The sequence below is a fragment of the Polypterus senegalus genome, chromosome 14, assembly GCF_016835505.1.
Source record: "Polypterus senegalus isolate Bchr_013 chromosome 14, ASM1683550v1, whole genome shotgun sequence".
NCBI lineage: Eukaryota > Metazoa > Chordata > Cladistia > Polypteriformes > Polypteridae > Polypterus > Polypterus senegalus.
In genome coordinates this window covers 55501645-55526916 of record NC_053167.1, presented here as the reverse complement: position 1 = coordinate 55526916, position 25272 = coordinate 55501645, and the positions used below count along the sequence as shown (strand labels likewise).

Here is a 25272-nt window from a genome sequence, read left to right as displayed (position 1 = left end):
AGGAGTGTTACTTGTGGTGCTCCAATGTTGCTCACATCCATATCAGAAACACAGTCCTTGGGTCTCACAAACTGTGGTCTGCTTGACAGATAGTCCATTATCCAGGACACCATAAGCTCATCTGCCTTCATAACTCTGAGCTTACCCCTTAACAAGGATGGCTGGATGGTAAAGAAGGCACAGGAGAAATCAAAAAACATAATCCTCACAGTGCTGCCAGCTTTATCTGGGTGAGAATTAACCTTGTGAAGCAGAAAGATAATTGTATCCTTCACTACAATCATTGTCCAAAAGGGAAACTGCAGAGTGTCCTGGTGGTCTACTACAAGAGGACTCATATAGTCCAAGACCCGTCTCTCAAAGGTGGATGGGGGTGCCAGCTACATGCTCACTTGTGTCTACTGTTCATCTGTGGAGGTCCCTGGATTGGAGAAATATCTATAAAGTCTTGCCCAAAGCTCTAGTTGAATTGAATTAGACCGAAACATACAGTATATTATCACAGCAAGGAAAAAATGTGAGAGATGGGAAGTAAATTCAACAACTCATTACTCAATAATCTACACGAGTCTCGTGGGCCGTCTTTGTCTATTCCTGCCTTGTACCCAAGGAGGCCAGGTCAGGCTACAATCCCCTGTGACCCTTAGATTAAGCAGGTTTAAGGCTGGAATGAAAAAAGTAACAACTGTGAATTTGATAAGAAAATCAGCAAATGAAGTGTTAACTGACAATGCATCACTTTAAGAGATACCCCATTGAAACAAAAAGCCAATTAAAAGGTCAGACTCAGTTATAGGACATACTTGAGATAACTACAACAAAACTATGTGCCATTATAAACAACACTGCATATCCTAACTCTCTGACATACTAATACTGAGAACTTTTGGACAATGAATTTTTCAGCAAAAGTGTGTTAAGAAATGCAACTGGGACTCATTTATACCATTAGCAATATGCCTCACTGTGACTGTCATGTCAGAAGTTTTCCTTCCTTTTTTGATTTTTAGTCATTCAGGTGAGTTTTACTATAATATGTGTGCATGTGTATATTTGTTTACCTATTTATTTAAAGTGCATCTGAAAAAAAAGAAAAAAAAAAAATCTTATTTCCCCCGGGGACAAATAAAGTTCTACCTAATCATAAAGGTGGAATTCACCCATTTTTGATATAAGAGCTTGTGTTATGCTCAAGAGACATGGAAATTTTCAAAGATACCACACGTGTTGTGTCACCTCCATATGTCAATTTGTTTCTAGGATTTTCAGGCAAATATTTAGGGACATATGTACTATGCTTTTTTATATACACAAGCATTAGGCATGTACTGTAAATTCCCAAGTACAAGGCAACCACAAAATGCTAGTAATGGCTGACATGGTTATTATTTTGTATTTTATAATATCAAATAAAGTGAGAGGCCAATGTTCTGTCATGGCTCAGCTAATTTGGGTAGCATTGTTTTCAGTGAATTGTTCCACTGGGAGCTACCAGTTGGAAGGGCGTTCCCATGAAATGACCCACTGGGAAGCTCGTACTTCCCGTCTGTCCCATACCAGCAGTGTCAGCATGTGGACACCCCAAAAACTGTTTATTTAATATGTCGTTTGGATTTTTGATCATTTTTATTTTTCCTCTAAAATGTTTACTCTAAAATTACCTGAATATTTTAACATGCCATTAATAGTGAATCATATGCTGATATTACCTCATTTTTAATCAACATATTTAAATTAAAATAAATTTTAACATTTTTTGCAAATTTATCCTACAATTTTTTTTTACAAATTTATCCTATCTCCCTCAGGGATTTCCTTGAATGCTTGGTGCAGCTTTTTTATTGTTTTTCTATTTTCAACACACTTCATTTTAAACTAATAAAAAATGTATCAGAAAATAAAGTTGTTGACACAACATTTATAAAAGCCTTTAGAGCTTTGGAAATAAGTAAATATCTGTAAATAAGAGGAGTTGGGATATTGAATGGTTTCTATGAATAGTAGGGGTAAGCTAAGCTTATTAAATCATTCAAGCATATTCCACCTAAATAAAAGGATAAGTCTATGTGTGCCTGTATAGCTGTGTGTCCTTCTGGTTGCTATGTCTCTGTCCTTCAAAACAGATTATGCATCACAAACATTTATATTAAAAAAATGAACTGCATTTGTCATTCCAACAGATAATACATCACAAACATTAACCCTGCTTTTATAAATCCCATACCAATTGGCATATTACAGAGACATTTGCAGTTCATTTGTAATTCCAATGGATGGAGCATCACAAACATTTGAATTAATAAAAAGAACTGCATCTATCATTGCAACAGATGGTGCATCACGAAAATTAACACTGCTTTTATGAATCCCATATCAAATGGCAAATAACAGAGACATATGCATTGCATTTGTACTCCAACAAATGGAGCATCACAAACATTTGTAGTAATGCATTTTATTATGGGTGGGTCCCTGACACATCTCAGTTCTCTGCGTATCGCATACCTTGCTTGTGGTCCGATTGTTGTGAGCAAACTTTTGTGAACTTTTCATTTTGTTTTAAGCCCTACGATGGCTCCCAAGCACCCTGCATCTTCTAAGCCTTATGGTAATAGTGAGCCTAAGTGCCAGAGGAAGACCTTGACCGTTCAGGAGAAGGTAAAACTCCTGGATATGCCTCGGGAAGGGAAGCATTACGCGGACGTCACTCACCATTATGGCTTGAATGAATCGATGGAACGCTACATTATTATTGTTATATTACTAATATCCTTAGCCCGACATCCACATATGTGTTTACAAAGTGCAATTTAATAGATTTACATGCGTTTAAAGCAAGTGGGAGGGGTATTTTAAGGCTTAAACTATAAAAAAATATTTATTTATATGGTCTTTCTATATCGCGAATTGCTGATGGGTCTGGAACGTAACTTCTGCAATAGGCGGGGGATCACTGTATACATAAAATGCTAAGAGTCACGCAAACACCTGCGAACCATGGACCTTGAACTTGGTCGTAACAGAAAGCGTACAATGTGATATGTGTAAAGAAATCTATGAATTGGAGGTGTGGGCTACCTTGGCCACATAATTGGACTTTGGGCTGTGACTGAGAGGAAAAGAAGTGTGTCGACATATGCTGACAGTGAAGCACATTGCACAGGCCGAATGATTTGTTTTCATTTTCTCTGAGGGCCAAAGACAGTCATACACACTGTTGAGGCAAGAGAGGTGGTGGCACCCTTGTCGGAGTGACTTGAAGTGAATGAATCACCTTTCTGAGAGGAGCAGAGATCCAAGTGTTTCCTGGTCTAAAACATTACAAGAATTGTTTTGGATAAGCATCAGATTTTGGTTATTGATCCTGGCCCTGGTGAAAGTTATAATGCACCAGAAAGCACACACTTCCCCTTAATTTGTACATATTTTTAACATTCCCCCACTTTTTATCAATAACCCCATGTTTTTGTAGTATTGATGCTCACTTTTCATAATTTATTTAAGACAGATAATTTTTATATAAATATATGCAAAAAGACAATTTCCCCTCTGGGATTAACAAAGTATATCAAATCAAATCAAATCTTTATATACAATTTATACAAAAACAAAATCTCATTTTAATATATATATATATATATATACACACACACACACACACACACACACAGTGCCCCTAATGCAACAGCAGCACATTTCTGTCCGCCTAGTTATGAGGCCTGCGTGACTATTTTTTAAATTATAGTGGAATATGCAAGATAGTCTGAGTTCTGCAGAACACTCCAGCCACAAAAAATTCTAAGGGTGCCTTGTCTGCTGTCCAAATCTTTTCTATATATGCACTAAACAAAAAACAAAAGCCTTATAGTACAGGGGAGATGGAGCAAAAGTACAGCCATTATGATGTTGAAAAAAGGAGACACAGATTTTATGCTTAAAAATTAAAAAAAAAAAAAATAACCTGAGTACATTGGTGCAATAACATTTCAGCTTATTAAAGGGAAACCTCTACAATGGGGATATCATTCAATTATTTATAGTCAACTTAAGATGACCACTAATGAGCTCCGGGTTGAAGAAAAAAAAACAACAAAAAACAGTTTCTTTAAAATCAGCCTAAGACTGGAAAAATACAGCAGGCCAGTCCTAGGTGGCAACAGGAATGAGGCCAAGCTTTTTGTTGAAGTTAAATTCACTTCCACTGTCAGCGAGTTGTTTTGAAGTGCCACCGGATGGAACCGGCTCACAGCCCCAGACCTTTCTTCCTTGTTCTTCCAGCTAAACTTTAAATCCCTGCTGTTCTGTCTGTTTACTGCATTTCCACCTGCATGTACTGATACACTAAGCATCAAGTGAAGAGCCATCTTCTTGTATGATGCACAGTGACTATAACAGTGCATATAAAACCAGCTTATAGAGAATCCCAAAGTGCAGCACAACTTTGCCAGACATAATAAGACCACAACTGGAAACATTATATGAGCATGCAGGCCAGTGATGTTTGAGGTAAAAGAAAGGTAGGATTTGAAAGCAGTAACCAGGAGTTTCAGGGTCAGGTAAACCAGTCTGCCGAGTCAGAAATTTGAAAGGCTGTAACCTTAAACAATTGAGTTCAGTTCAGGGTCATAGGGAGCCTTGAATTTTTGAAGCACTGAGCGGGCAACAGGAGCTAACCCTTGGTAAGGCACACTCACAGACACTACTGAGCCAGCCAATTTAAAGACATTGGTTTTTGTGGTATGGCATGAAAACTGGGCTGCCGGGACAGGAATCCACACTTACATTCGCCTTCGTGTACATAAAAGCCCCACTGAGGTAGTGACGGAGTGATTCAGTTATTTCTAATGCTTCAATTTGTTAATTAGCTCAAATAATTATACTCATTGCAAATAGGAGGATGAAATACAGAAAGTGGTATCCAAATATGCGTGTGCTATGCACAAAAAATAATAGATGTCACTCTGTACTTTTGTCTATGTGGTATCGGAAGCCCAGGAGGACCAGAGGAGGGCTTGTGACTCCTCCAGACCGCGAGGGGGCGTCCGTCTTGGTTATGTTGGGGGCCACGGGTAAAGGGCTTAGAAGCCCAGCCCTATAGGGACCCGTGGCCACCGCCAGGCGGCGCCCCGGTGCCTGAATATCCCTGGAGCCCAGCACTTCCTGGTGTGGGGAAGATGACAGGGGACACCCGGATGGCTTCCGGGTGTGCAGCCGGCACTTCCGCCACACTGGGGCGTGGCTACAGAGGAATGCCGGGAAGCAGCTGGAGCCCATCCGGGTTCCTATTTAAGGGGCCGCCTCCCTTCAGTCGATGGTGGAAGTCGGGTGGAAGAGGACGGAGCTAGAGAGAGGACTGGAAGTGGCCAGGAGAGAGGCACAGAGACTGTGAGGCCTGGACATTTGGGGGAACGATGCTGGAGGCACTGGGAAGTGCACTGAGACAAGTATTGTAAATATAGTGTAAATAAACGGTGTGTGGGTGAAATTAAGATGTCCGCCTGTCTGTGTCCGGGTTCAAGTCCACATCTAATACCCATCTTTTCTTCTCAAATCCACACAGAAAAACAAAGTGTTAATTTTGACCCTCTCTCTCACTAAATTTGTGACGACAAGTTGAAATGAGAGGATGTACAAACACTAATTTTTAATGACAGGCATAATTTGCAACTTTATTGTGAATCAGAACACTGAACTCAGAAAGTGTTACACTAAGAGACTACAGCCTTTTTTATCAGACATCTGATGAAATGCACAAGCAACTTCAAAAAGATGGTGCTACTTTAAAATTCCCAGTTTGCTTGTTTTTATCTTGTTTTGGGTAGATGTATGGAGTGCTGTAGACACATGAGTCACCTGGCAATGACCAGCCAGCATGAGATGGCATCACAGACAGAGCAGTCTTGAAGGACCTTGTGTTTTCCAGGCCTCCAAGCAGAAAGCCTGCTTGCAGTGAACAGATGCCATTGCTTGCTTGAGTTTTCCCAAAGGTGTCTGGATTCACAGAGCGTCCACATCTCTGCACACTAGGTCTTGACTTAAGTGAGTCTTGTAAAGTTGCTATTGTTTTTCTTACATTTTGCTAATTTGGGAACTGTAGATATTTCAAGTAAAGTGATTTTGCATCTCCTTCCACTGACACAGCCCAAGCTTACATCTCTCTATTATAATAAAAAAAAAAAATCTTGCGACGAGACGTGATCTTTGGAAGAGAGATCTTTTGAAGAGAGACAGAGAGACACTTTCACGTCCAGCGAGACAAAAGGACAGGTGCTGTACAGGCTTTTAAACATTCGAAGTGCTGCACAAAATGCAGATCACGCAGCACGGCAGCAGCAGCAAAGACTGAACAAACTGTATTTGTTTCCTATTGTATCACCATTTAAGAGGGGTTTCAGAGGAGCAGCCACGTCTCCTTGGGGTGCGTTCAGCCCCTCTCTTCACAACGGCGCATAGCGCTGGTGTTGTAGGGGAAAGGGGATGGCGAGTGAAGCAAGCAGGGCGCAAAGCCCCCTAGTTTATTATTAAACTCATCTCTACTCACAGGTGTTTGGAAAGGCTAATTAAAGATCTGGTGTGTTGGTTCCCACATGGACAAAATGATATAATAAATGTGAAACTTAATAAATATTTTGCCTCACGTGCTCACATGGCTCAATATTAAAATGACAGTTTGTTCTTTTTAAATGTGCGTGATGACTGTTTTGTTAAAATGTCATCCAGGTCGAGAACTCATTATGGATGAAGGAACAGCATCTGTAGCTCAGCTTTTCAAAGATGGAACTCCTTGTTATCCCAGCCAATTTGTCTATTTAATACCCCACATCTGTGTTCATGGTGGCTCATTACCACTAACACCTACCACGTCAGCACACATCCTTGGGGGGTGTTGACTGATGAGCAGCTCTCCTTCACTGACCACACTGCAGTCATCTTTCATTCATGCACATTCACTCCACAAGGTCAGGCTGTAACTGACTGAGTATGCAGTCAAACATCTGGTCCAGACATTGGTCTTAACCACTACAACACTTTAATGGCGGTTCAACAATTGCTACGTACTAGGAAGGAAGCTGTTGCAGGTGATCGGAAAGGCAGTGGCACGTCTTGTGTTCAACCAACTAAGATGAGTGCAAGTCATTTCTCTCTTCAGATCACTCTAATGGCTCTCTCACTGTGTTCCAGAAGTGTCTGAAGACACTATAGCTCTCTGACTATCTTTCTGACTGGCAAAGGCTTTGATGATTGCTTCTTAGTAGCTAAGGAACAGTAACTAGTCTTGTGTCATTCTGTTATTCACTTGCCAATTGTGTAAACTTGTTCTGTAACACAGATCTGAAAAAACAGTCCCCAAACTAATGTTGATTCAATTACATTGACCTCTGTTGTCAGTCACTTTAGAGAAAAGCTTCTGCTAAGTGAAAAAATGAAAAATTAGGTGTAGCGGCCGATTCAATGCCAGCCTCTGGCTTACCGTGTGACCCTTGGCAAGTCACGTCACCTGCCTGTGCTCCAGCATGCTTTCAAACTGCAGTAAAGTGTTCCAAAAGTAAGTCAGCTTGGAAAAAGACATCAACTAAATATACAGAGCAATTCAAATTAAAAGAGCAGATATCAAAAATTTATTTCAAACAAACTGTATAAGACAGAAACACATTCTGCACATCACTGGACAGAGGAAAGTTCAACATTTGGTCCTATGGTCCTTGAGGTTGAATGCACTCAACATGAGCAGCATGCGTAGCGTGACAAACATCAAAACGGTACCCCACTTCTTATCACAAACGAGTCAACTGGTCCCTAGTTACTGAATTCACAGCTTCCTCAATCTGATGTCGCAAATCTTGAAGATTAGTGGGCATAGGTGGAACAAACACTCTTTCTTTAATGTAACCCCATAGATAAAAATTGCAGGGGGTAAGGTCTGGAGACCTGGGAGGCCATAGACGATGAGCAAGATCTTGTTGTCCACCTCTTTCAATCCATCGTCCTGGAATGGTGTCGTTCAGGTAACACTGGACCTCCAAGTGGAAATGAGGCGGGGCACCATCTTCCATGAAAATGAAGTCAACACTCGGTGGCATTCACTGGTACTTTTAGGCAGGCTTTTAAACTTTGAACACTCCTTTATCCAATGATGTGTGGAACGTGTTTCTGTCTTATACAGTTTGTTTGAAATTCATTTTTGAAATCTGCTCTTTCATTTTGAATAGCCCTGTATTGTAACAATCATAATATTTCCTAATTTTATATGGTGCTTATTTTTTGAGTTGTTGTTGGAATGTCTTCCTTTCCTTTTTTTAATATGTTAACCAGTAATAGCAGGCCTTGCACACTTTATTAAAACTATACTTGTATTTTTGGAGATGGCTGCATTACTTCATGCATTTGGTGTATATAATTAAGATGTAAATGGCAGCACCATAACTGCTTGCAATGGATGCTGGTAGTTGCTTCTTTTTGGCTGTTGAAGCCCAACATTGTGTTCAAAATGAAAAAAAAAAGAAAGAAATTTTATAACATTTCTAAATGCACACGTTTCCCCAAAGCACCATACAGTATATATAAAAAAAAAACACACACACCCCCATCTCTTTTTCTCCTTATGTCTCTAAAACACTGGAACTGCACCCATGAGAAATGTCTAGTGACTTTATAGCCCATGGACAACTCTCCAGTCTCAGAGGCTTTACTAAATTTCAGCCTCTATGCCCGATCAAATGAAGACAGCAATGCACCAGAAAGTCTAGACGACGCCTCAAGTGTTCTGTGTTCCCACTCAGAGTTCTCTTTTTTTGCTTCCTTATATATCCTAAACATATCATCAAACATGATGACATGCTATTGCAATTTTATTTTAATCCCAGTGCTGAACCAGCCAAACTACAAAGAGCAAAGGAAGTGGCGAATGATGTAAACCTGAAACAAACAAACAAAAAAAGAACTCAACAAAATGCCATAAAGATCATCAGATGGCACATTCCCAGCATCTTTAACCAGCGGGCACAGAGCTGGCAACTAGGCTGTAAGCGATCTCTAATCCAGATGCTAACATCTGGTATATCTGTCTATTAGAAATCTCCAGATATATATGTATGAAAGAAAATACAGCTGTATCCAGTTTATTTGGCTTTATTCTGCAGTATTGTCTTTGCTTGAAGGCTGTGGGGGTTGTAGCCTATAAAAGCAACACTGGATGTCTTGGACTTGATGCCAGTTGATTAGAGGGCATGCTCATGTTAAAGTGGGCCAGTTTAACCTAACACACACATTTGTTTTTGATGTGGAAGCAAACCAGAATACTCGCAGAGACACAGAGGGAACATGCATACTCCACAAGGGCAGTGCCCAGGTCTAGGACTAGAGTCCAGGGGCCTCATGAAAAGCAAACTTATAAAATAAATGCACGGAAGGTCCCAGGACAAGTCCCCCTATAAGCTTGAAATCCACTTAAAGATATGTACTTGTGCCCATGCTTTTAGTCACTCCTTGTGACCTCCTGCCAGAAACCAGGCATGGGCTTTTAATAAAAATAAAAAAAAAAGAATATTCATAAAGTTGGCTTTGATGCTGAGTGATGTCTTTACTTTCAAACCTTGGAAGAAGACAGAAAACTTGAGGTATTACTGACACTTGGCGGAGTTTAAGGAGAGGCTGGGGACCTGCAAATCCCACACCGAATAATGTATGTTACTAAAATAAACTTGCACTTACATGCCAGCAATCATTAAAGCAGAAAGAGAAATACTTTAGCCAAATATTAATAGATTGTGTATTGCTTTTAATACAAGATTAATATGGTTTGTTTTTGCTTTAAAACTGATTCAAGATAGCACCTTCTCTTTTTTTCACCCAAAGACAAAAGCAGTCTCTTCAGTTAGTTCAACTGCAACAGATCTGCCTGAAATCAAGGTCTGCCTTCAGCATGAGAACTTGTAAAGTAATAATTATGACTTTTATTGGGCAGAGCCTGCTAAATTATACAGTACAGCTTAGTGACGTAAGGCAGCCTAATTTAGATCTTACTCATCAGGGTTTCCAGCGACTGCTGAAGACAGAAGATTTGGACCTTACCTGAGATGGTGATCTGATAGGCTCTGGTGAAGACAAGCTAATCTGGCTCGTAATGCTCTTTTCCAGTGAATCCACTTTCTCATATGTTCGTTTCTGACGACCAAGCAGCTCTGACTGAGAGAGAGGAAGGGAGGCTGCATCACTGTGGTAGCTTGTCCGTACGTTTGAGTCTTGGCCAGGGCGATACAGAGACCGATTACTTGCTGAAATATCATCCCTAGAGCCAACACGGGCACTATACTTCTTTAGAGAATCCAGAGGTGAGCGCACACCACTACTATCCTGTGGAGTTGAATTTTCTGACATTTCAGTGTCGAGGCTGGCCTTGCTGCCCCGAGAGGCAGCAGACCTTCCTACCACAGCCCTCATCTCTGCCATGAGCTTGTCATTGAGGGCAAAGAGTTCTCCACTGCTACCCACAGAGCCTGGTCTTCCTTGGCTTCCTCCCACCATCTGCCTCCTCCGATTCTTCCTTCTCAAGCTAGGAGATGGTCCAGTAGAGTATCCAGAATCCTGGTAGTTCACAGTGCCTACAGTAGGGTACTCTTGGGAGGCAAGGCTATTTTGCCGACTATGGCGGGCTTCAATGCTCTTTAGGACATTAGCTTCCAAAATCCGCCAGGAATGCTTCTTCTCAGCACTGTCTTTCTGTGATTGGGAGGCCTGAAACTTTGCAGCAGCTGCCAAACTGTCAGATGTGCCAGTGTGAGTTGGGGAGGATGGCAGCGGTTTAGCAGACGAGTCAATGTTGATCATGTGCTTGATGCATTCTCTACCTGCTGGGCTGTACTCTGTTGCTGAAGCATTCCTCTTGTGTTTGGTCTGAAGCTGGGAAACGGGATGCGGAAGGAGTTTAGTTTGCTGTGGCGCCTGTTTCTGCTGGTTGTGGCTGGCGGTAAAGCGGGTTGCAGACTGTCCGTGATGTCCTGCCTCCACTTCCATTTCTACAGGTGGCTCATCATAAATTGGAGAATCCAGTGGAGGCTCATCATATATTGGAGGGGAAGAGGCATACTTGGGAGAGGCAGGCTGTGGTGTGCCAACCTGGGGCCGTTGAGGTTGTTGATAAGTGGGGGGCGAACTGTTGTTGGACATGACTATACAGAAGCCACCGTTGTCTGTTTTTTTCACTTGCATGGCTTGTTTCGAATCACAGGCAGCACCAGCAGTTTTACTGACGACAGAAGTTTTATCCATCTCCGGAGAGGGGTACTGTCCTGTCAGCAATTTACCCGCAACAGAATGTCCCAAACTGCTGTTGCCATTCTGCTGAAGCAAGTTCACAGAGCTCCCCAATTGTTTTTTCCCAATGCTGTTCACTTTGACCAGCATTGCCGCCTTTGAACCGGGAGCTGGCTGCCATCTCAGAGGGGAATCCCTAAAATAGGAAACAGAAAACCGTCATCAGTCATTAAAATAGGAGAGGAGAGAATGAGCCAGTCAATAAGGAGTACCAATCTATAAATATACTATGTACAGCATGATAAAACACAAGTGTAGGTGATAGGAACACATTGTTTTGCTGCAGATGGTGAGGGAGTTAATTACTCTTGTTCTTTTTTTTCTTTTTGGTTTTCAGTGGTCAAGGCAACAGTCAGGCCTACAAGGCAAACATCACAGTTACTTCCAAATTATGTCTGCAGCCATATAGTTTAGGGTGTAGAAGAGACATTGCTGTTGGCCACACTATATCTCTAAGTCCCTTCAAGAGGGAACAGATACTGTATAAAAACAGTAAGCGTCACAGAATTCATTCAGTCATACAGACTCTAATGGCAGACATGGTCTCCCTACAACATTGAACTGGATAGGTGGGTTAGAAAATGGATGAATGAATGGTTGACAAGGTGGGAGAATTATTATGAAGAATACAGAGCTCATGTTTAAAATATGTAAACAACAGAGATCCATTTTTTTCAGCATTTCTTGTTAAAGCTTTACAGATTTAAAAGCATCTAAATTTTAATTGCAGCTGCCCACAGCACTGTTTCAGGATCATGCTTTGGTACACGCGGTCACTGTTCACTTCCTCTCACTGCGAGGTCCAGCAGGGGGGCACAAGAAAACTCCCTAGGTTCAAACAGAGAGGGGCACCGCACCCCAAAGCATGTTCTTTCCTGTTTCCAGGTGAAGGTCGAAAAACTGTCAGACCTGTGCAGGAAGATCGCCAGACCAAGATCTGCCCATTGAGGCTCCTGGCAGGAAATACCAAATTTGTGTCTTCTGGTCACATCATTTTTTTTATAGAAAGGGGACATTTTTTTATTATTGGCAAAGTGAAAAAGAACTCTAACATTGAAATAAAGTAATACATTATGATGCACAGTAAAGATGCCTACATTGTGGTATCATTTCTACACTTGGGTGCCTTAGTGCCTCCACACAGCCACACAACTTATTAGTGATATGAACAATTACTTGACTAATCCTGATCGTCATGGACATCAATGGCAACAGTGAAAGAAATTAATATAGTAATCCCTCGCTATATCGCGCTTCGACTTTTGCGGATTTTATATGTAAGCATATCTTTCTGGAATGCAACCCCCGCAATAAAGGAGGGATCACTGCACATCTTTTTTGCTTTGTGCCCTCTCCCACCATAACCTATGGGGGAGGATCTTTAGATTCGTTACAAATTTCAATCTCTGGTTTTCAATGGATCTCAACGTTTTACGGTCCCCTGATAACAAAAACATCGACATCTCAGTGATGGGTGTGTGTGTGTCTGTGTGTCACAGTGTCTTGAGGACGATCTAAAGCTAAAATGGCTGGACGAAAAAATACCAAACTCAAAGCCTGTTATGAGATGATGATGTGCTGATTAGTTTTTGAGCCAAATCATGCAAGAGAAAGAGGAACTCTAGGGGAACCCTCAAATACTAATTATGAATTCTTCTCATTTTATTTATTTTATGATCAGAAAGATCAGTATCAGACGGATAAATAATTACGTAAATGTTATAGAATAGTTTGGGTTACTTGGCTCACATGACTCAAAGACTACCGACACTCATGACCAAACTTACTTACTTATTTAATATACTGACAAACGATGCACCATACAGTTACACAATCAACTCTCTGGAAACCTGACAGATATAAAACAAGGTGTTTAATGATGGGTTGTTCTAAAATGACCACAAATAATATTAGAAAAGCCTTCAAAGTCTGAGTAAGCAATATGTCTGATGTGGCAGAGGACAAATGCTCATCTTTAGCTCAACCACTCAAAAATCAAACCTGCGCACATACTGCTATTAAGCGAAATACCCACGGGCCGAGACTTCAATGCCTTGAACCTGCTTTTGGGCAGAACTCAGAAAACAATAATAATTCAAAGAGCACAGGACGACAAGCAAGGAGTGCTACTGTCAAAATAAAGGCGGTAGGAATGTATTGCTTTTATTGCATTTCTAATGCTACAAGGGATTGGAGAAAAATTCCCTAGTTACATTAAACCAAAAAAAAAATACTGGGATGAAAGGAAATTTGTTATCTGCCCTTCAGCGTCAACTGTGACTGTTTTTTTTTTTTTCTTTGCCAATTCCTAACCACAAATCCGTTTAGCCCAATTACTGTAATTAATCTTCAACTGCTGTTCACAACAGAGTGACTCTGATCAGAGCACTCCCACAGTAGATGGCTTATTTTTGTGCCTCCAGAAAAGGCTTAATCCAGTATGAAATGACACACAGCTTATTCGGAGGGCCTAGGAGATGTCTTCAGCTTTATATTGTTTAAAACCATATTTAGAACAAATATTAAGGAGATTCTTATAATCTGATCCACCCATGTATTTTCAGACCTTCAAAATTGTGGTACTTTTACCAGTTCAGTGTGTTCACACATCAATTACATGCCAGAACTGGTGGCTGAAGGAAAAAAAACAGAAAAGGCACTATGCCAGGTATTTCAGCTTATTCAGCAAAGAGGTTAGGCAGCTATAGCCCCCCTTGTATGTTAAAACACTAGAATAATTTTGTTGAGAACAGGCCATTCAGCCAAAAAGGCTCACCAATACTAATTGCCTAATTTCTCCAAAATACCATCAAGTTGAGTTCTGAAGATCCCTAAAGTCGTACTGTCTAACACACTACTTGGTTACCTATTCATGTGCAACAGCCTGGCTCCACTGAACTAACTTCCTTCATAATTTTAAACACTTCAGTCACATCACCTTTTAATCTCTATTTATTTAAACTGAAAAGGTTCAACCTGTTTAATCTTTCCTTACAAATATATACAGTAAGTTAGGACATGGAGAGAGTTTAGGTGGCAAACATTTGGCTCCACACTGGGCTTAAATTCCACTTGCTATAATTCCCAGGAGATAGCTGCCAGTTAATACATATGGCATTAAAGTACCAAGAGGTTGTAGAAGTGCATATTGGTCAATACTGGTTGATGTGAAACAGTGCCAGTATGCAGGAAATTCTCCTGGAACCTCCAAACAGCAAAATGTAGAAGTATCAGTATTGGTGAGTACTGGCCCACTTCCAACCTTGGACAACAGGCATCACAAATTAACCTAAAACAGATGTCTTTGGGAAGTGAAAGGATGGTAGAAATAGTTGGAAAACACAACACAGACACAAGGAGCACATGCAAACTAAACACAGACAGTGACAGGGCAGGGGTTTAAATCCAGGATTCCAGGGCTGTCAGACAGCAGCACTAACCATTATAACACTATGACACCCACGAATGGCTCCCAAAACCTCAGATGCACTACACTGTGTCAAGGCCAGCGTTCTGGAGACCAATTTTTGTGCAGACAATACGTTTCAAAGCACTACTCACGTTTGCTACACCCACCACCTATTTCTTATAGTCTCCAGAGCACAAATTCAACTTCCATGAACAAGATGGCATTAGCTGTTACCCAGAAGAGCAGAAGGAAACACTGTTGTGTTGTCTGTCAAGCTTTAGAAACTACTAAAATTACCAGCTACAGTTGCCATTTTGCAATAAATAAATTAGGCGAGCCTCCATTGTCTTCATGACGTTTTCATCTTTTTCCTTCCCATTTAGAAGTTAATCTTGACTGCTCAGGACCCGTTATCATGACCATCACTAGAGCGGTCTCGAGTCTTTTTTCCTTTCCTTCATTTTTTTTTTATTTTCCCTGTAGGGCATGTTTTTTTATATTGGTTTTGCTTTTTGTGTACGTTTCTATGTACATGCAAAGTACTGGTTCTTTTAATATTGTAAAAATTACATAGTTTTCAAAAACATTGTATAAAATGAAAGGCTGACATATTAGCTGAGTCTTTGTTTTCTTACATTCTCAAAGCAGGCGTACTGTTATTAATGCATTATTAACTATTATAATTAGCAGATAACAGATGGGCTTAAAGCAGAGAAGGACAAAGAAACTGATTGCCTTTACTACACTTTTGGCACGCAGACTTACTTTGCTAAACTGGAAGAATCCTCTTTTATGTCAATGGTTAACTGATGTTTTATACTGTTTGAAATTGGAAAAAATGTAATTCTCAGTTAGAGGATCTGTGCAGAACCTTTTCAAAACCTGGCAGGATCTAATCAATAATATTTTAGAATAAGTTCTTAAAGCAGTGAGGAAATAGATTCTCTTCCCATTTTTTTTTTTTTTTATCCGCCTATTAAACTCATCAATTTATGTATTTTGACCAGCTTTAAGTTTTACTCCGTTGGCCATGCTCTCTTTCTCAGGGGTGGGGTTGGGTTGATTTGTTTTCAATCTTATTTTTTGTAAAAAGTGATCTATCTGTATGGAATGATTACAATAAAAATCAATAAAATGAGAATAACAAAAATTAAATAATTTACAGATAACTACCATAAAAGAAAAAAAAAAACAAAAACAGTCAGCATTTTAAAACTGAGTAACTGCTTGGATGCATATAATATATGAAAGACGCACCGGGGCACAAACCTAAAATAAAGGCTATTCTGTTTTCAGGACTGTCCACCCTCTTAGACTAAAAAACAACTTAAAAAATAACTATCAAAACAAACAGTCTTAACAATGCAAAGTGGCAATCCTCTTGAGATCTGCAATCAGAGTGAACCTTCGATTACATTTCCTCACTCTTGGCTCTGTGGCCAGTCCCACCCACTGTGGCTCCTGACCGGGAATCCCAGCAATGCTCTGAAAAGCTGAGGCAAAACGCAACGCTGGCTTTGGCTGCCCAATGTTGTAACTTGAGAGAAGCACAACTGGAACAAAAAGACTGCGCCAGCTGAACTGATGGCTGATTCTGGTGCCCCATTGGATGTTTTATCCACTTGAGAATAACCAGGCTTTATTCTAGGCACTGTAATTATGGGACAAATCTAAATAATCAGCGTCTATGAGCCTAGTCGATTATATTTACTGCAATTGGACTTAATCCTAGCATTTTCACATCCTGAGTTGCAAAGCAGTGAGAAGGTTTATTAAAACCCAGACGTTTACAGTATCACCAAAAAAGTCAGCAGTTTAATAGCAGCCAGTAGTAATTTGGCTTCTGAGGTAGACCTGATCTGATCAAACCTGTCATTTCTAGTATAGGGATTATATCAGCAGCTCTTGACAGAAACCATGGACCAATTCTGGATGGGATGTCTTTCCATGAAGCTGCTCCAGTTTAATTTTGCCTATCAATCTAACAGCATGCCTCTCAGATTTCAAATACAATAGGAAATAAAATCATTTTGGCTTCATTTTACCAGCAGAAATAAATAAGCACAAGCTAGAATGGAAATATCAAACTAAAATAAAGCCTCCAAAATAAAGCTCACACTCGCTGCATCAATACGTTTTACGAGATGGTTAAGAAAAGCAACCGTCAGTCCGCTTTTGAAGGAGAACTGTATATAAATTGACACGTAAACACAATCTTAATGTTTGCGGAGAGCAAGGTTGAATCTGGTCCTTGTAAAGCTGGCAGTAGCAGAGTGTATTTGGTTAATCTGGGCCTGACTTGCAGGGAGGCTCAAAGGTCACTTTCCTTCCAGAAAGCAGGAAATTCCAATCAGTGTCTATCGACCGCTACACATTTAAAACATTAGGCTGGACCACGTTCAAGCCCAAAACAGGGACTTGTTCTGAGGTGTGTATCAAAAAAAGTAGCATGGGCAGCTTAAGAAAATAATAAAACACACTACAAAAATGCACTCGTCACCTCCTTATAATAGTCTTTAACTCAACAGTAATTCTTTCAGCAAGAGTAATATTTCTTTATGAAAAGAGCGATTATTCTGTTCACGTGAGAAAAAACCTTTCTCAAGCCTCCTGAAAATGAATATGCAGGCGATATGAAAATAGGAAGGCAGAAAAAAATGACTAAAAATAATAAAGTCTTCAGACCTTGCAGTGATGAGGGATTTTCAGATTTTAAGTAAAATATTTGCTACATCATTATAATATTACATCATTATAATCCATCCATCCATTATCCAACCCGCTATATCCTAACACAAGGTCATGGAGGTCTGCTGGAGCCAATCCCAACCAGCACAGGGTGTAAGGCAGGAACAAACCCCGGGCAGGGCGCCAGCCAACCACAAGGCACACACCAAGCAAACATTAGGGACAATTTAGGATCGCCAGGTGTCACAGCGGTGCTATGGTTAGTTGCTTCACGGGCTACAGCTTATGCCTATGTTGGGTCTGCACATTTCCCTCATGCTGTGAGGGCTATGTTAGGTGGACTGGCATCCCCGACCAGGATTGGGGTAGGTTTTTGAAGCTACAATGAACAGACAAGAATGGTAATGAATCCCAACTGGAATGGGTGCCAGGAAGGGAGGCCTGCTTGGAAGGACAGAATGTGACTGCTACTGGAGTTATGTCTCCCCACACTGTGCACACAATGGAAGCAGCCTATTGGTGGTATTCCCATATGGATAACTGAAAGGCAGATTGGGAACTGTAGTCCCATTCAACAGTCCTGTCAGTGATCCTGGGTAGCACTAGGGACAGCTGCAGGGAATTGTGATATCTTCTTTGACGGGCTTCAGCCTGACCCAGAAATGCTTCCAGTGTGCAATGCTGTACTCCTGGGTCTGACATAAAAGAAGCAGAGTTTCCTACATGAACAGTCACTGGCAGGAGGGGAGAGGATGAGACTACATGGGAGGTGTGGAAGGAGATAAGAAAACATATTGTATTATACTATTGTGAAAAAGGATTTGGAGGTCTGTGAAGTTACTGTAAAATAAAAATATGTTCTGTTTGAACCCAGAATGGTGCAGTGTAGTTGTCTCGGGGTTTAGGGGCTCAGTGGTGCGCCCTGCTGGTCACAATGTATTTGTGTGATTGTAGGCTTTATACGGGCCACATCTGAAAGACATGCAGTTTAAGTGAACTCTGACACCACGTGAGTTAAAGACTGGCAACCCATCAAGTGTTGGTTTCCACCTGGCACACACTGCTCTCTACGACCCTAAAATGGGTATAGACATTTAAAAAAAATGGAAGGAAATTTTGGCAAAAATAAGTACGGCTATTTTTTGGCTGTCATTAAAGCTGCACCACCTGAGCACAAACCCTCCAACCAAAGCACAGTGGTCCACATCAGTGATGTGGCTGACAAAGAGAGAACATCAGCTTCCTGCCTTCCCTTAAGAAAGGCAGCAACAGAAGTTTAACTGCTCTGTTAAAAACTCGTTATCAATTCATGGCTCTCCGGGAATGATGAGGCAGCTATTTCACAGATTGTGTAACCAAGGTACTTTCTGACTTTTCAGTTAAGAAGCATGTTAGAGAGATTTTTATTATCTGGACACTAAACAAAAAAAAAAAATCTTTGTGCTCACTCCTCAACTCATTATCTACATAAACAGAGGAATTTATTACTTTGCTCCAACCACATGCACGCACCCATGCACGTATGCATTCTTCACCTGCAGATACCGTGCTTACTACATTACAACACTTTAGTCAGTACAGTACAGCACATTCCTTTGAAATACCAACCAGCCTGGTGCCCTAAGACGACATGAGCAGGAGGACACAAAGCTAAAACACTTTTGTTGTGTGTAATGTTAGTTTGAGGAGGTGAAAGGAGTAAAAATAGGCCATAGTGGCAACTGAAAGTAAAACATATAACATATTTTGTTAAATTTCCCCGACGAGCTGAATTAAAAAAAAAAAGTCCACATGCCACTTGGCAACTGACAACAAAACTAGGGCAGTGGAAACGGAGCTCCCAAATCAACTCAACGCAAATGGAGAGCAGAGGTCACCTTTAGTTTATGATTTGATGCCAGCTCTAATAAAATCTCTCTATAGAATGGCAGAAGGTAAATTATTTAGCTTTTTTTTGCTATAATTGCTAAAAACATAAGACTGACCCTTAAGGGCAAAACAATCTGTTCTAATTTCTGCAATTTGGAATAAAACACAAGTATACAGAAGTGGGGTTCAGCAGTCACTGAAAACAACCTTAAATCACAAAGGCTTCAGTGTTTTTATAAGTGAATGATTGCACTCGTATGAGGTGCTGGGAAGGACAGGATGGCCCACTGATGTGGTCTCTAAATTGGACACCTTTGCATAAATAGTCAAAGAGGCAAAATATATTGTGATACAGTATATTAGAAAAGATGTTCAACCCAATGGCGTTGGGAAAAGAAAATACAAAATACCTATTTCTAAAACACTGAAAGAGTTTATTTTTACGTGTAGTTAAAGTCTATCAGGCGGCCTGAGACGCACATCAACATCTAATACCTCATTTTCTTTCACAAGAATCTCAATTAGTGAGTTTATGCGTACTTCAATAACCTGAATATTTACAGAAACCTGATTTCTAAAAATGCCATGTAAGCCCTTATTCCAATAAGAGAAAATGGGATATTGGCCTCGAACAGAGGTAGATTTCTCTGGGAATATCCTAATTATGTGACCTTGCAAACCCTTAACCAGGTTACTGTTAGGGATTTTGTAGTTGCACTCTCTCAGCCTGCTCATGTATTTGCTTCACACATGCTTTCGGCAGCCACGGGTAGAAGCGTCACCCAAAATAAATTTCTTGAGGCAAATGTTCTGGCGATCACATTATTCCTTCGCCTGGTTGAAATAATCTGCCTCAATATTTCACAAAATTGTTAAATTTACATTAATGAGATGAACGTACAGTGCTAAAATTGACAACCTAATCTTGAAAGCAGTAAGGTAACATGTTAAAAGTAAGGCGAGTAAAACGAGTAACCTAACGCATCACTTAAAGTAAAAACACCTGCGTTATTATTTTAGCATGAGTGACTGCAAAGCAAGAAGCACACGCAGTGGGTCCTTTGCAGGGCTCAATTGTACAGCCAAGCAAAAAAGAGACTGCTGCATGCAATCAGGTAACAGGAACCTATAAATAAAGCGTCAAATCAACTAAATGCAGTTATAAAACACCAGTAACGGTAACGTGCAGTGAACACACTTGACTTTAGCATTCATAGTTTTAATAGTCTTTCTCTGCACATATAACATTCGTTTGCACAGAGGTTAATGCGCTTGCTGCTTCCTGAGCAGCTCTTCCACCCTAGCGGCCCGCTTCTTCTCATCTTTCGTTGGCCTCCTTTTGCATTACAACTGATTAATTCAGTGTTTTTGTTGCAATTACTTGGTACCTTTTGTTTAAATTTTTCATTTTAGCTGGCACTTAAGTCTTCAATCTGCCTTAAGAATGATTTAAGATATGAAGATATAAGGGAAATGACGGCAAAGGTGGTAGGGATGAGAACGGCGCCCATATGCAAGCGCCACAGGGCCGCCCTCCTGGCTGCTGCTGAGAGTTGATTCTACAATAAAATAAAATAAAAATAAAATGAGGAATAACCTTGGAGGTCAATCATCACCCCGAAAGCGGATAGTAGACTTCACGTAGTAAGTTTTAGGTCAATAGGTCAAAAGGTTAGCAAGCTACAGGGGATTTAAAATCCTGGACAGACAAATGGAACAGCCACGGTAGCATATTATATATAAAGACAAGAAAATTATCATGCTTATTTTCGACGATGATGCTTAACTCTTTTTTTTTTTCTCGTCTTAATAACATTGGGCTTAATTTACCAAAGTTGAATTCCAGAAGATTACTTGTGTATGTAAATGTGGATTATTGAGAAACTAGGTTTCTGCCTTAATCATGTTATTCATCTTAACCTGATTATGTGTGCGCATGTAAACACACTGAATATGTATATTATAAAGATGCAAATGGCAATTTATCAGAGAAAATCAAATTGTTCTGGAGTTGCAGATTAAATTGGAGCTAACTAGGGACTGAGCTGCACAAGTAAGTAAGTAAGATGACCTACTCATTGTGACCTGGCGATTCAGTGGCTGAAATGGCACTTTAAAACCTCCAAAAGACCTCAGCAGTAAATGCTTACCTTCCTTAAACATTACAATTTACCCTTTACAGCATTGCTAGATTATTGAACTGTTAATACCACCAGCTTTGTCTTTCATTCAATGTATTTTAGATAAAATGTGACCAGCATGTGTGCAGCAAACAGACTGCCCTTCAGACAGACTCCCGTCACCTTTATGCTTTTGTAGATTAAGAAATGGCCTTTGCCATATGTTTGGAGCCAGGAGCCTGAAAGTCAGTGCCATCACACCTGTCTTTTTAAATGCCATGGAAGTGCATGCTGATATTGTTACTACCTAATATGCAGACCACTGGGGCTGTCCACAAATAAATACAGATATGCAGACAGAAGGAGACAGATGGGGAGTGAGTGAAAACACTATATATGAAGAGCTGAAGAGAAAAACTCAAGAAGATATACCTATCTCCTAAAATATGAAAGATAGCTTTGCGTGGTAAGGCTATGTGTGAGAATAGTCCAAGTAAGGGTCACGGGGAAAAGAGTTTATCCCTGCAGCATTTAAAAGTTAGGCAAGAACCAGCATTAAATGGGGTGTAAGTCTATTGCGAGATCCTCTCGGCACCCACCCACGCTCAAACTCAGAATCATCAATCCACCTAACACGTCTTTGGGATGTGGTAGAAAACTAACCCAGCCACTGGGTTTCAAACTCACTCATGTCACTCACATAATTTTAAAGTGGAGTTTATATCCAGAGACATACCATCTTTGGTTGCCCAAAGTGTATGAGCCAGAGTCATGACCTAGGAAATGAAAAATTGATGAATAATTTGATCTAAGATTTCACAATCATTGCCTTACTCTTTCATGTCTCAAACATCTCCCAGTCACTTTCATTCTTCTCTAACGGGACAAAGACAAGCAACAGAAAGTAAAGGATGAGTACAAGAAAGTAAAACATCAGCCTTGTGTAAGTTAAACACAGCTCTTTCATGCAAAACCCTATTAATTAGTAGTAATGGAGTCTCTTCCTGTTGCTTTTTTTCTGTCTTCATTCTAGGGGAAGCTGGCAGAGGAAAGCTATCAATAGCTGGGGATCCATGTCCCAGCCTGATTAATTAAAACCCACACACAAAAACATTATGGGCCTCTAATGGACAGACATAATGGCGGTGAAAGTCTCTACTGAGTGACTGCAAGGTGCAGTTCAAGTTAGGCATCAAACGGTCCACAAGGATTTGTGACTGTGATGATCATCGCTTTTTTTTTTTCTCTCCAAGTCAATGGGGAGAGTACAGTGCAGAGCAGCTTTAAATTCTGAAGTCTCAGAGGAACTGGTAGCCATCCAGCATCTGCCTTTGTTTCCACCGAGAGAAACAAAACATATTTTGCACCAAAGAAATCTTAAGACATACATTCAGATTTATCTGGAATAAAAGAAGACTGTGCAAAAATACAAGCATCCTTGAAGTGTTGCCTTTAATCCAATTACAATCTGTGCGTACTAAGAACCCAAGTCAAGCCCTAGGCCACACAGCTCTGCTCCAGATGCAACTCCGTTTGAGGTTTCTGCATAGTTAGACCGGGCTTTATGTTTAAATGCTCCACTCACCTGCTGCTTTACAAGCTTTTCCTCCCATTAAAAAGATTTACAAGCCTTCATCTATTTGAGCAGCTTTGAAACTGATAAGCTCTAAGGTTTGTGTCTTTGACATGAACGATCAGAAACTGCAATAAAGTCACTCGTTTTCATTTTTTATGAGTAGAAAAATAGTGGGAGATGTGAAAGCTCTCTCTTTTACTTTTTATTTTGATGACAAACTCATCTACATGAAAACAGTAAGTTTACAAACCTTTAACATTTTAAGTTTGCTCTTCAAATTTCGGACTTAAAACATTTTGCTTAACTCTAGTACAGCACACATACCATTATTTAATCTATGTCACTTTTACTTGTTTATAAGAGATGAGTGTGTACTAGACAAAAAACTGACCTATGTAACATCCTCTTTAATGTAAAACTGCCTAATCTAAGGGGGGCTGGATGCAATGATTTTTTTTTCTACTGCCTACAAAATGTAAACTTTGCACCACACCCGAGTTTGAATACGATATTCAGTTATTGTCTGTGTCAACTTGTCCTGCTTGCATCTGCATGGGATGTTCTCCTATATCACCTAAAGATGTGTGACTTAGACCAACAGTTCTCTCTCTATATGACTTTGAGTCAGACTTTCTACATCACACTGATTTAAAGATGTCACAATTAGAAATCATAGAGGATGAAGAATTATGCAACTGCCTCACGACTTTTCAGCACAGTTTCAAATTTCCAAAGTATCATAAGCTCACCATGTTTTGTCAGCCTGATAACTCCAAAGGACTTATGAATGTTCTTCCAGTTATGCCGATTTCAGCTGCAGTCTTGGCCTGTCTTGTTTCCTTTCTCCAATTCTACAGGAAGATTCTAATTGGTGTGGCCCTGAGTTATGATGCGTTACTCACATAATAATGAAGTGATAGAAATAAAATAAATATAATGCATACCTTGACAGATGTGTAAACGATCTAATCACATTCGGTGTTGGAAATGGTCGCCTTCTTCTTGCAAACACAGATCCGCACCATATTGGCAAAGGTATCCGCAAGCATTGTAGGGGTGATGGCAGCAATTTCCTGTTCAATGTTTCACTGTAATTGTTCCAGTGTATGAGGCTTGTTCTTGTACACTTACTCATTTGTACATTTGTCTAGGAATACTGTGATCTTTATTTCGTTTGGATTGCTTCATTATTAAGACAGTAACACATCATAACTTGAGACCCCACGCATTAGAATCAACCTCTATCATGGTACAACAAACATGAAGACAGATGAGCCTCTCTTCTGTTTGCTTAGTCCAAAACACCTGTTTTTCTTCTTTTCTTCGGCCATATTGCATGCATTGTACGTTCATTGTTTGCCCACTCTTACACACAAGAGCCCACTCCTATGACTTAACACAAATTCAAACCTCTCTGAACTCTATGACTATGCCAGTGGGGATGCCACACTGCACAGATGGCAATCGTGGGCACTGTGACTCGCTGCCAATTGCTAAAATTAGATAAATGAAGGCTACTGCTTAAAATTGCTGATAAAGTTCTATAGTGTGATAGCAGCTTTAGCATCTCTGAATGGGCCCCATTGCAATACTGTGTGTGTTAGCATGGGCGCTAGGATGGAATGACACCCTGTCCTACAACCCTGAATTGAATACAATGTCATCACAAGAAAAAAAAAACAAAATTCAAAATCAAATGGAGATGATCACTTTTATGATGAGCTTAAAATGTATGGCACTTTATTTAACTTTATAACATTGTGGCCTCTTTCTATGCAGATGCTGTTACTTGTAGGTTTAATGCAAAGCACTACACACTTACAAAAAAAATGTCATAACCACCAAAAATCAGAAAGAAGTTAAAGGTAATTGCAGCACTGCCATAAAAGAAAAGAAGTTTAGAAATACAATATTTCAGAAGAAGATCACACAGTTAAAATGTTGTGGCAGCAATAATTTTTTCTTCTTCTTTCAGGAAGAGAGTAACCTTGAATTTTTTCGGTTATAGATAAACATTGACACAGTGTGCACTACCTAAACTCATTCTGCTAATATACAAAAACAATTATTAACTGTGACTGAAATGTGTACATGTTTGGATTAGGAATGGTGGGGGAAAAACGTACTGTGTCCTTGGGCTGTCAAATGCTTCATGTATATCTGTCAGGTGTGCACTTTCTATATTTGCAATATCAGTCTGCCAAACAATCTTAATGCAGAACAAATAGGGTAGGTTGTAATGAAGGGTTATGGAGACAGACAGCCGTCCAGTGGATAAAATCAAAGGTTACGTGCTC

General features: G+C 40.1%; 1 protein-coding gene across 1 annotated transcript in view; it reads right to left on the bottom strand.

Moving 5' to 3' along the window:
* The window catches only part of arhgap46b (Rho GTPase activating protein 46b), a 181110-nt gene that overhangs the window by 35273 nt on the left and 120565 nt on the right, over positions 1–25272 (bottom strand). The window contains exon 3 of the mRNA XM_039776576.1: positions 10072–11449. Within this exon, the coding sequence (XP_039632510.1) occupies positions 10072–11449 (1378 nt within the window). The remainder of the gene's footprint in view (positions 1–10071; positions 11450–25272) is intronic.